Source organism: Enoplosus armatus, chromosome 23 (genome assembly GCF_043641665.1).
Source record: "Enoplosus armatus isolate fEnoArm2 chromosome 23, fEnoArm2.hap1, whole genome shotgun sequence".
In the NCBI taxonomy this organism is placed as follows: Eukaryota; Metazoa; Chordata; class Actinopteri; order Centrarchiformes; family Enoplosidae; genus Enoplosus; species Enoplosus armatus.
The window spans coordinates 16128172-16141523 of NC_092202.1; the positions used below are offsets into that span (position 1 = coordinate 16128172).

General features: G+C 43.3%; 1 protein-coding gene across 1 annotated transcript in view; it reads left to right on the forward strand.

Annotated features, from left to right (window-relative positions):
• Positions 1 to 2606: 2606 nt before the first annotated feature.
• Positions 2607 to 13352, forward strand: part of afap1 (actin filament associated protein 1) — a 37837-nt gene continuing 27091 nt past the window's right edge. The window contains exons 1-2 of the mRNA XM_070929759.1: positions 2607 to 2739; positions 4451 to 4533. Of these exons, the coding sequence (XP_070785860.1) occupies positions 2613 to 2739; positions 4451 to 4533 (210 nt within the window). The 5' untranslated portion in view covers positions 2607 to 2612. The remainder of the gene's footprint in view (positions 2740 to 4450; positions 4534 to 13352) is intronic.

Sequence of the window (13352 nt, forward strand, 5' to 3'; positions counted from 1 at the left end):
ATTTTTGTTGCTGCACAGTGATCATTCTTCTCCATGTGTTTCCAGATGTGCTTCTCTGCACTCTCTACATGTCTGTCTGTCTCTTTGTCTGACTTCCTACCGGCTTACGCCACAAGAAAATGGCTGGTTGACCTCTCGCTCCCTCTCTCTTTTCCTCCTCCTGGGACTCCCTCCATACCTCCCTCCCCCTCTCTTCTGTAGGATAATCCGATTATGCAAGGAATGTGTGAAAGCGGCTGTGTGTCCAGCTTCCAGAGCTGCTGTCCAATAGCCAATCCTGCCCTACCGCAGTGAAAAATGAATTATGGTTGCTTTGGAAACCTATCTGAATGTCTCTGGTCATAACACAAGAGATACTCCGATGAAAAGGGTTTTTGGAAGGAATCTTCTCCATCATGTGCCAGCTGCCGGCAGTCTCACCTGTTGTCAATTAATGGTGGATACCTGTGTGATAGGCATGTGAATTATGATCAAATCTCGACGCGTGAGAGGTTTGTTACATCATCACAGATACCTGACATCAAGTATCGAGAACATCTCGTCCCGGCAGTAAAGACTTGCTGGTAGTCCAACATGTGGAGGGCTGGTTAGCCTGCTTGGGTCAAACCAGTGCACCTCCTCTACTTCCAGCCCAAATGTTGACTGAGCCGGTTTGATACGATCATGTAAAGAACATGAACGTATCACGGCTGGCATGGCAGGGGGTGAGGGCTTCATCTCAAGAATGCACCTCAGCTCGTGAATATAGGGCTGCGCGATTCTTGTTAGAAAGACTATCGCCACTTCTTGACACTTAAGTAAGATTAAGATTTGATCTTATTTTCTCTCACAGCTCACAACAGAGACAGTGGGACCAGGCAATGTGTATAGAGTTAATTGATTCATTGGTGATAGCTGTTTTAGACTTTTATTTAGTGTCAAGAAAGTTTCACACAGCAGGATGTGACCCGAGCTCTTATGTTTTGGTCAGAATTTGGCTGTTGGATTTTCTTGTTTCGTTGGTACTCTTCCATCTCTAGTCCATCGCACGTTAGATTTGCTATTCATTACTTAACACAGTGGCCATTATGAGAAGTGATTCCCCTGCTACAGAATTGTAGAGATTCCATGGAGGTATAAATCAAAATTAACACATTTTAATACGAGTTATCATGGCTCAAGAAAAATGTCTACCTAGAACCTCGAAGTATGTCTTTTGCAGAAAAATGTTGAGCCTGAGTTGACGTCCTTATGTTTCAACAAGCATATGGTGTCCTTGAGCAAGACACTGAGCCTCCAACACCCCCAGCGGCTCAGGGTTGGGGTCACGGTAAATGAGTCAAGATAAACGTATCATCATTGCAGCTGCTTCCAGCATATTACGGGATACGATACAATCAGATGTTGACAGTAAGGACTCTCAGTTCCGAGTCATGCTTATGAACTCAACGTGACGCCATGCCTATCACAACCAGCTCTCAGATGTGAGTATGTGAAGGTGTACGCGCACACACATACCTCCCCTTCTTGCTTTATTTGGTTGTTTTGCTTTGAGGGCAGTGGCGTGTTTTCCACCAGCAGCTATAACTCTGCTGCAGTGCATCCGTCAGTTGGGTTGCCAGGTCTGTGCCCCTGCCGAGCAGCCGTCAGCCTGCTGGTCTCTTCGTTAGACTGGATGGACTGGATGGCTGGATGGCTGGATGATTGACTGACTAAAAGCTCTGTTTTTCATCTCTACCTGGCTGCCCACTGGTCTGTTACGCAAATGTTTTTGCTTTGTTTAGAGTTGGGTCACAGTGCAAAAGGACTTTAACTAAAACATACGTACTGTATGTTAGGATCGATTGATTCCATTTGAAATGATAACATTGCACTCACCAAGTTAATTGTGGAGATGGGGGAACTTGTATATTAACATATTTGGCAGAGAAAACCAGGGCTAACGCTAACATTATAACCCAAACTGCCTGCTGTAAACATCCATTACAGTTCACAGCCCGACTTCCTGGTACAACTTGGACCTACAATACAGAGAGGTGCTGACTCGACTTTGGCTTTACATAATGAAATAAGACTTGCGACTTGACTTGAGCTTTTTGATTTGGAATGACTTGATGTCCTCCTCAAGGCTAAATATCATCGATATAATTCTAAAACTGTTCCTCTTCTGAAAAAGCAGCTAATCAGCAGCTATGTTTGTCAGTTTGCCAGATCAGCAACCAGACTACCATAGAGGACCATAGAGGATCACATTTGCATGCAAAGTCTTTGCTGTGGCCAACTTCATGTGTTTCCACACATGATGGTGTTTACTGCTACTAACTATGAACATTTAAAATGGCATTACATTTTGTAAAGTGCAAATACTGACTTGTTTAGGACTCTTTAGGGCCTGATTTGGGACTTGTTGGCTTGAATAGGGACTTGTGTCTGGTCTTCATAACCAAGATGTGGGACTACTTCCCACCTGCTTCTCACTGCAGTTGTGCAGTCGTCTGCATGTCGAGGGTTTAGATAATCTGGATTAACTGTCGGTTTGTTAACAACCTGTTTGACTGCTGTTGTGTATATTGTAACAGATGTAATAAATGGCATCTCTGAATATATACTGTGTGTGTGTTTCTGCTGCAGCGATGGAGGAGCTGGTGTGTGAGCTTCGTCTGTTCCTGGACCTGCTGGACAGGGAGTATCTGAGCGCCGGGGTTCGAGAGAGGAAGTTGCACCTCTCCAACATCCTCCACAGAGTGCTCTCGGACAAAGGTGAGATCCCTGCACCAGGCATCTCTTCAGAAACACTTTTGGAGTTATCCCGAGTCGGCAGTCGCATACCCGACAACCTAACCTGTGCGCAGTGGCGTTCTCCAGCCCTCGACAGAACCCTCACATGCAGTGAAGCAGTGTGGATCGATGGATCTCACTGACGCAGTGTAGATAAACCTTAGATGATCCAACAGGGATGACCGTTCACGGTGTGGTTTGTTATTACCACATATTATTAAAAAGATTAATCAGTCAGTCAAGAAAACAATTAGGAGATGAATCGATAATGAAAATAATCATTAGTTGTCAGGAGTAAACCAGTTTGCAGACTCTGTAGAACTGAACGAAGATGCCCTGTAGTCGTGTAAACGCTAATTAGAAAGTCTGACCTTTTTTTTTAATCTGCTCTGCTCTTTTTGCCGTTTCATACTTGAAAAGGTCTCGTAAAGATATTTGGCTTTAGCTGATGGCTTCTATGCATCTAGAACTCCCTGTGTCATACTGTAAATACTGTAAAGGGCTGCAACACTTCAAAGTCTATGAAAATATTTTAAGCAAATATTAAAATCATTTAAACAAAGCAAAAACAAATTTAATTTAGTTTAGAAAGGTCAGTTTCTAATTTCATTTCCTAGTGTAGGTCACACATCGTCTGCCTATTTGAAAATGAAAAGTCAGTTTTATATTCAATTTGAATTTTTTTGTATTATGGAAGTCAAAGTATTTTGTCCAAAGTTCTCGTTTTCACTTTCATTTTGACAGTACTATTTCACACGTTTTCAAACAGGAAAATATATTTTGGTACTGCGAGGAAGTGAATATGTCCTTGTGCGCTAACTAACCCTAACCCACAAATGGAAAAATTAATTGAAAATTGCAATGATTTTGAAGAGATGTCGACCTGGCCGTTGTTTGTTAATATTTGAAAGTTTTGGTACTGTTGCTGTGTACTCACTCTTTGAACCTTTAGTCAGTTCAGTTGAGGTCTGATCAACAGGGTGATGTAAAGTTGAAAAAAAACAACCTCCTGCTGGTGAAGAGAGCAGTTTCATTTTTAAAGGTCCCATATTGTAGAGAGTGAGCTCTCCATGTCTGATTATAAAGCAGGTCTAGGTGCTGTATAAATACTGTGAAAGTATCAAAATGTTCAGTCCACGGAGAAATGAAACACAGCCCGTAATCAGCACCTAGACGCCTTCAAAACAAGCCGTCAGGACTTCTGTAAGATTGTGATGTCACAACTACACAGTTGCCGCCCTCAGCCACGCCCCCCAGTAGTATCTGCTCCAGGCACAGCACCACCCACCAAGTACAGGGATGCTCATCCACCCGCTCAGTCTGTCTTAAGTTATTGGAGCGCTCTGCTCAGGACTACTCTTCAGGTTTTTGGAGGTTGTTCAGTTTGTCTAAAATGGCTTGTTTCAGACGGAGGGGGACCTGAGGGGCTGCAGAAAGGGCCAGGAGAAGATACATAAGGACTTTTTTTGAACTGTGACTCATGCAAAGTTACTCTAGTGGAGTCCCAGAGTAAAAATATAGAGCTGGAAATGAGCATAATATGGGACCTTTAATGTCGAGGAGTCAGTTTCTCCCCAGTTGCAGCTACTGAAATTTAAAATGTGTAATATTTCCCCCTCCTCGTGCCTGCTGTACAGTATAGTAAAGAACTTTCTCTCATTTATTTTTTTGTCACTTGCTCCGCCCTCCCCAGAGCCTTCATTCAAGTCAGAGATCCACAGTGGTCTGCCGGCCCCGCCTCAGATGCCCCTCCCTGAGATCCCTCACCCCTGGCTGGTAAGACTTCTATCCTGACCCGTGACCCAAGACACATCCAGTATGCGCTCTACGACATGAACGCCTTTTCTCCAGCTCTGTGCCTTGCCTCCTCCCTAATTCTGGCTCAGGCTGAGCTGCTGCGATACCGATGCCGTTCACCCATGGCTTTCATGGCTTAGAAAACGAAGTAGCACATGTAAAAGAAACATGACAAACATTTCATATTTTTTTCTTCTTCTTTCCAACATGCTAAAAGATCGTTGCATAGCTAACACCCCGTAGTGATTTTTAACTCACTTACTTACTTAACTGAGCCTCTCTTTTATCAAGCATTGTGAAGCAGGTGATAAAAGCTAGTGTTCATCAGCAGCTGAAGGCATCGAAACGAGCTCCCTGGAGCAAATGAATGAAGGAGAAAATGTTCCAAGTATTTATCAATGTGGATTGGTCACGTCTGGCTGCTTAATAAGATCAGTATCAGGTGGGGGGGCGATATGGATCCGCCATATCAGACCGGTGCATGCCTAGCGTGAGCGCAAGCGGCTGTACGAGAGCTTTGGCTCAATAAGGTCATCTAAAATCAGGTGAATTGTGATTTAAATCGGACAAATGTGCGCTCAAAGAACAAGTACAAATCTCTGGCAGACGTCATGCTAGCTTTGGGGTACTTAACTTAAGTTTTTGATGGTTGGTGATGCAGACACGTTTACTAATACCAAAAAAAAATAAAGTGTTGTGGTTCAATACCCAGTAGACACACACACACACATGAATGTCAGATTTAGTAATAACAGCGGGACGTGGATGCCGTGCACGGTGTGTTTTTACAGCCTCTTGTTTAGCAGTGGGAAGGTTTCAGTATGGTTTCCTGTCTCACTCAGCGCCTTGCATCACCCTGACAGTCACCGAGGACGGCAACATCTCTACTATGGCAATTATGTATGTGTCTGTGTGTAAGTGATATAGTAGAACCACGCATGTGTAAAGAGACCCAGCATGGGGAATAACAGGCTGTGTGTGTCGATAGTGTCGTAGCAGATGCCTCTGATGGAAAGCAGGTGGCAGTGATGGCTTCTCAAAGCCTTCTCACCATAACAATGAGCCACAACACCTTGCTCTACATCCTCACTCACACACACACACACACACACACACCGAGGCACAAGGCCTAACAGTGCAGTTTGTAATTAGAACCAGTCCACAGTTTCAGCCTCCTCTGGTGACCCCAGTGTGTGTCTGGAAATCGCAGCCGAGGTTTTCCCGGAAAAACCAGACGAGAGAGGAGGAGTGATGTCTCTCTAGTTTTTGTCTCCCCTCCTCTGTTTCTGCCTTCATAGCAACGTTTGTAGTCTTTTGGACTTTTGGACAACTGATTCAGTCATAGTGAAGCAAGTTTCGGTGTAAATGATCTCACTTATATAGCGCTTTTCAACCTTCACGGTTCCCAAAGCGCTTTACTGCTAAGTCTCATTCACCCATTCACTCACACATTCACACACCGGTGGCGACCGAGCTGCCATGCAAGGTGCTGGTCTCCATCGGGAGCAGCTTAGGGTTCAGTGTCTTGCTCAAGGACACTTCGACATGACGGGGGCTGAAGATCGAACCCCCAACCCGCTCTAACCGCAGTGCTAACTGCTGCACCACCATGCCGCCCGAGGGGATCAGAACAGAGTCGGTCAAATAATTTTTCACATTCACGCACTCTTAATTTGTAGTCTCATATACAGTTAAATCAGGCTGAGGGGTACAAAACACAGCACGGTCCAGTAAAGTAACGATTAGGATTTGATCAGCATTATCAGCTGATACTGATGCATTCAAATATGGAAATATATTAGGATCGGCACGGGACAGTTCTATGGTAAAGCCAACAATTACAAAACTAAAACATACTGAGTGGAAATATAGCCTATATATTTTTTTTTTGTATATATATATATATATATATATATATATATACATACATATATATATATATATATAAAATCTGCAAGTAACGTGCAGGATTTGCGGAATAACAGCAAGTACAATACAAGTACAATTCGCATAAATATACTTGCATGGAAACCCAGCTACTGTCTTTTATTTTCTTCCAGCTCTCTGGCTCTCTCTTGTTGTCTCTCTGCTCTGAAATTACCATTCATCACGTTTCCGCACTGACCTCTGGATAAGCCGTCCAAGGCAGAGTGAAAAGGTCTGTTCTGCTCCCTCTCTGTTCCTTTTTAAGTTGTATAAATTTGTAGTCTTGCAGGAATGGACACAAAGATGGATGGGTAAAAGAAAAAAAAAGGGGGGGGGGCGGGGGGGTGTAGAGGGAGGGGAGGAAAGTGCAGAAGAGGGAAACAGGGTGGGAAGTTTAAAGAAACAAAGATGAACGAGATTTAGTGCGGAGGGAACACTCTTTTCCGTTTAGTCAGGCTTAACGCGTCAAATGTAGTCCGTTTGCAGAATAGAATCTTTTGTAAAGCATCAGTCACAAGTTACTGTTGGTGACTAAGTGCAATAAATAGACAAAAGAGATCTGGTGAAGAATATGGAGGAGGAGGAAGAGACGGCCTTGGCCATGGTCTGTCTGTGACCTGTCAAGGCTCAGCGGCGAGCCAAACCAACACACACTGCAAGACTGAAAGCCTGTGGCTTTAGAGGCTACATCAATGCTCTGTCAACCCCAAAGCCTGTGGCAGCCATTTTGATTACTCACTGTTATATAAGGAATAATTACTGTAGAGTAGTCTTGTGGATTTACAATGCAATTTGTAAATGTTTATGAGTTATTGCACTCATCGTAAATTACTCCAGCACAAAAAAGCCAAATGGATTGGATTGACGTTGTCATTTACACAATGTTCAGCTTGTGTATTAAACACAAAAGGAAGGAAGCAATTATACGGACCTCCATGATGCAATTGTTCTGCAGTTCGTCACACACAGCCCTTTACCTCTTGACAAGCTCTTAAATGTAAACTGCAGGATATTTAAATGGTTAACATTAGCTATTCCTAACAATCCCTACCCTAGCAAAGTAGGTGGATCTGAACTCAGTAGTTGAGGCACTATGTTTATCTTGCTTTATGCTCAGATGACTGTGTAAGTTACCAGTAGTTTAGCCACTTTCCAGGCAGACACATTTTACTGCACTTTATTACTGTTGTGTCAGCAAAGCTGGACTAGATGTTGTGGTATTGCCACCGCATTTAAATTGGTAAGAGGGGTACGATGCAACTAATGACGGGACTTAAATACTGACTTAAATGCCAAAATCCCGGCTAAATAAAACCATTTTAGCTATGTTAGCCGTTCTAAAATGGTTGTAAATTGTTCTAACTAGCAATTCAGGCATGCTAAGTTCGCCACACAGTTTAGGTATAGGTTGATAGCATGGATTGCTAACAAATGTAGCTGTTTCCCAATGGATAAGAAATATTCTACTTTTCAGTTTCATCTATAGTTAGGGATGGGTACCGAAAACCGGGGGCCTGAATTATTAAAGACTGTAGTATTGATAAGCTAAGTAACGTTGCGCCTTTTACCTCACCAGCTCTAGAGAGACCCTGCTCTTAGCGACACTGCCGGAAAACGAAACGCTCAAAAGTCCGGCTACACGAGTCGACGCTCGAGCAACCTTTGGAAACATCTACTGAAAGTGCGTCACGTACAGGCGGAGTACTGTTAAAGTACCGGATCGATAAGCAGTATCTGTAAGAGTAGAAGTACTGTAACGATACCCATCCCTTTCTAGGTATTAGCTGGGTGTGAAATTAAGTATTATTAATGAAAACCTGTGGCTTAATAAGTATATTGTTAGAACTAAGATGTGATTATTGATTATTATTAATGAGCCGCTTTTGCCTGCGTGTATTAGCTCTTTTAAGCTAACACAGCTAAGTCTAAGTCGTTCAAGCATTTACATCATTGTAAAACATCCGTTTGTCCTGGGGCAACGCTGTCAGGTTTGAGGAACACAGTCAGCTGATGTTTAGCTCAAGACATGCTAGCATGCTAACACGGTGTATCTGTCAGCGGGGGCATGATAGTCACATGTGTGACACCCGTTAGCCTCAGCATTAGCAAAAAGAAACAAAGAGATGATGTGTGTGGGCTACTATGTAGCTGAGCGCGGGGACTTCGTTCCCAAGGGCTGACTAATAATTGACTCTCATACATACACACACACACACACACACACTCTAATGTCGTTAGAGATCAGGAGACCCAGCAGATTTTTTTAGTTATTTTAGTTTTATCAAGCTCAAACTGGTCTGATTTGAACTAGCCTGTGGCCTTCCCCTTGGTGCGTGTGTGTGTGTGTGTGTGTGTATGAAGACGGTCATTAAATGATCTCACTTATAAAGTAGTATTATTAGTAGTAGTAGGGTTAGGGTTAGGGTTAGATATGATTTTTTAAAGAGTAAAAAAATCTTGTATGAACCTTTGTTTATTGTCGATTGATTTTCAATCGACTAATAAAGGCACTAATAAGATGCCTTTTGCAGTTTAAATGACCAAACCTGGTGGGTTTGCTCACACACACATATGCAGTCCCAGAGAGAGAAGCAGGATCTTTCTCAGTTTGATCCTCTCCACAACCCTCACCTCGTAAATCACTTGAGTGATCTAAGGAAGAGGATTACTGCAGCGTTTTACAATGTGTTACATGCCCCCCCCCCCCACACACACACACACACATGTATTTAAGCACACAAAAAAAACAATGTCTGGCTCTAATTAGATCTTAAAGACCACTAAGTGTGCGACAGAACCCCACTGAAGTCTTGTAGGGCTCAAGGAATCTCTCTGGTTCTGTCTCTTTTCATATCCAAGATTTATGCTATACTAAAAGCTCTTTTATCTTCTGGCACGAAATGCATTCCTGTCATCAGCACAAGCTCACTGCCTCAGCCACATGAGCGGATTCCGTCCAGCTGTCAAGTAGTTTGAACAAAAAAGCCCCGAAAAAATAAAATGCAAATGATGCGTGTTCCCATTAAAACTGCAGTGAAGCAAACAAATCGGCGCGGAGGTGGAGGACGGAGCTGCACCACTGAACATCAGCCAGAAAAAGTTGTCTTTCAACAACTGAGATTTGTTGCGTTTTCATACTTCCTGCTGTCACCAGGTGAAAACAAGGAAATGAACATAGTGAGATGTTGCACAACATACATTTAGATGTATGTTGTATTTGACATTTGAAGAGGTCATTTGCAGAAACAGATAAATGCGATTCTTAAAATGAGTACACAAACACTCTTTGCCTTTCGATGTGGTTGGACTACACTTTGTACAAGCTAGTTCGCTTCAAGTTTGAACTGGTGGTGGAATGAGAACGAGTCAGGCATTTGCCATTCATTCATCAATTAACTTCTATGCAGACCAAACATTCTTGGACTCTGGAAGTTTGTGAAAGAGCTTTCCAAGCTGAGGAAGTCTCAACAAAGTTCAACACGTCTGCTCGGTCATGCCTTGTCAGCAGACATGCTGCATTTTGGACTGCAGCTAAACTCTGATTGTTAAAAGGAATGTGTTAATTGTCTAGTCAATAAAATGTCAAAACACGGTGAAAACGTTGTTATTCCATCTTTTGTGAGCCCAAAGTGACTTTTTCCGACCAAAGCGTTCCAAAACCCTCTAAATATTCCTTTCCATAACGATGTAAACCACGTCACGTTTAGACGCTGCAGCCAGTGAACGCGTGGAATCTTTGCTAATTGTTTTAGCGCGAGTGCTTTCTGTCACAGTTGCATTTAAGTCGGTCATCTGAGTCCCATCATCAGTTATATCGTGTGGGCTCTGCTGAAGGAGAACACGGACCAGTCCTCTTGTTGGGACACAAATGATTTCCATCTGTGTTGATGTTGGACAGCAGTGCCACCCCCGCTCCCCGCCCATCCTCCTCTCCTCCCTTCCCCCAAACAGACCCTCCCTCGCTACGCAAGTCAACAAGCGTACAGAAATGTGTTCATGTGATGGATAGACTGTATACACACTAGCCTTGTTGCGTTATCCATAGCAGTCTGGGTCTCATTTGGAACTAATTTCCTCCCCCTCTCATTCTGCCCCTCCCAAAGACACACACAGATAAATATGTGTCATGGTCCAAGCTTTGTATTCAAGTGTAGCCAGTGCTGTACACCAAATTCCAAATGCAATCGTATCTATTGTTAGGTATCACTAGTGTTTTGGGGTGACTTATTATGAGCACACCATCTCCTCGAGCATATCTTACCACTGCCGAGTCACTGCCATGTTGGTGGCCGTACACGAGCAGCTTTGTATTTGGAATAAATGTAGGTCTGCTGCATTTTGCCAAACCAAATGTTTTCTAGCCTAAAGGGGAAACACATTGTAGCAAGTAAGTGTGTCACTGTGCTGCGTCAAGCTACGGGTTGCACGCGCAGCAAGAGTTGGCTCCCAATCACACAACTTCAGTTGAATTAGTCCTGCTTTTTGTCCGTCTCCAGAAATGATTTGCCTTTTGGGAGTTGGTCACATGGCGGGTTTTGGTCTCCGTTTTGGTGCCGATGAAGCCGTTTTCATATTTGACTTAATTCCTCAGCGGGGTTCCCCTGCTTTGTGGCTTTTGTCAACCACAGCAAAGCCCTTGGTGACATCAGCTTGCTTTGTGTCATTGACTCGAGACAGGAAATGAGGTTGTTTTAACAGATCATATTGAAAAGGCGTTGCACTTTGTCACTGGGGTAACCAAACAAGTGGCAAATTGGAGGTTGATTAAGTCTTAACTGCAGCGAGCAGCGGCACATGCCCGCAGCATGGTTAATCGTGAGGGCCAGAACTGTTGCAGCCTTCTTAAAACTCTCTGGAAAAAGTCCCCGCTGAGAAACTGGGCCACAAATGGAAAACCTATTTCACAACTTCCCCCCCCCCCCCCCCACTCAAGTGCTTTAGAAGGCTTTTTACAATGCCAGGATTTTTTTTTCCTGATGTGATCGAAGTGACTTAATAAAGCACTGAGGGAAAAAAGAAGCTATTTCTGCTGTGTGGTGGAGAACGAATACAGTGTTGAGTCAAATGAAATCTAGGGGTGGTTGATAGACAAAATTAATTGACTTTTTTTGTTGACAGATCTTTTGTCCATCGCCAATACTTTTTAATTTGGAAATGTCCATTCATTGTATGCTTTTGTGGGATAATCTTTGTCCAGAGAACTGCTGCATGCAACCAGCAAAATAAACCATTCAAAACCATACCAGTGACCAATGAAACAATCTGAACCTGAAGAGCAGCGAGCGAGCCGTGTGTCCAGGAGAAAGCTGGACTCTTTTGAACTCTCTTTTCCCACTCTGTGAAGAGCATATCTGTAGTTATCACTCACTGCCAGTTGGGCTGCTAGGGTGAAAATCCAATGATCATTCAAGCAACAGACTGTAGATCGGGACAATTTGAATCTCAGAAAATCCAAATATGGGGGGAAAAGGCTGGGCCTGCTTGGAGCAGAAGAGAAATGAACCAGCAGTGGCCACCTTAACTGTGATTGCCTGAGCAACATGTCATCAAGCAAATACCACCCCCAGTCATACCCATTTTGAAGGCTTAAAGGGGAACTCGGGATTACTCTGCAAGTTTTTGGAGGTTGTTCAGTGTGTCTCGCAGAAAGTGCTTTTTCGGATGTGGAGCAAAGTAGGTAGGTAGTTTCTTGATGGACAGATGGCTTTACTTGTTGCTAAAGTAATCCTGCTAGCTGTAGCTGCCGTTCGCTAGGTAGCTGGGCATGTAGCAGTCCTCTTAGCCATAGATATATATCTATATCTATGCTCTTAGCTAGCTGACTCTAATTTAGTTACTGTGGCCGTCAAGCCAATCTGGCCAATCAGAAGAGAGTGGGCTTTTGGGGGGGGGGGGGGCAGCTTAAAGAGACAGGAGCTAAGACGGCTTGTTTCAGACAAAGGGTGAACTGTCAGTATAAGATGAATAAGGACTTATTTTAACTGTGAATCATGAAAGGCTACACTAGTGGTGTCCCAGGGAAAAAAATATAGAGCTGGAAATGAGTAGGTCTCCTTTAACAATTGTTTTCCGAATTGCTGCGAAGACATACACTTGGAAGTGAAATTAGCTACAATTCTAACTTGAGGTAAATTAAATTGGCTTTGTTTGAGAGTAACTTTCGGGGTTTCTCACCAATCTCGATACAATTAGATAATTAGCTCCTGTACACTAACTTATAATAATTTCTTATGCAACATAATGCAAAAGTATCCTATTTTCCAACTTGACAGTTAAGCAGTTAAATGAGGGAGTGCTGTATTGGCACAGGTTGCTACTGTAGTGGTGACTGTTGATGGGAAGTCATCCTGCATAGCCAGACTTAGAGTTGAAATGAGAGAGGTCTGGGAAAACATTTGTCCTATTATGTGGGCGTCCTTTCTGGGCCAAAGGCAACTTTAAACAAGGTGGACTGAACTGATTAGTTTACAAGTTACACACTACTAGTTTGTATCAGAGACTGACCGAGAGATTAGCATAGCCTCAGTACATGAATGCTGAAGGTTTGACGTAATGTGTAATTCTATTGCAAGTTTATTTTCCCCCTGTAAGATGTCCCACTTAGTACATATCTTGTTGACCGTTCCTTAATTAATATCCACATTTAAGGGATCACAAGTTCATCACAAGTTCTGCTGTAGGATGGCATCCTCTGCCTCCTCTGTGTGAGCTGCCCGAGTGAAATGGAGCTCAAGCTCAGCGGAGAACTTGCTGGTAGCAATAACATCGTCATTGGGATTTTGCCCTAAAAAGGGGGAACTGCCGGTAAGTGGGGTTTGCGGCGGAATTATGTGCTCATTGTTTGGTGTATTTTACGAGATGAAGTGAGCATG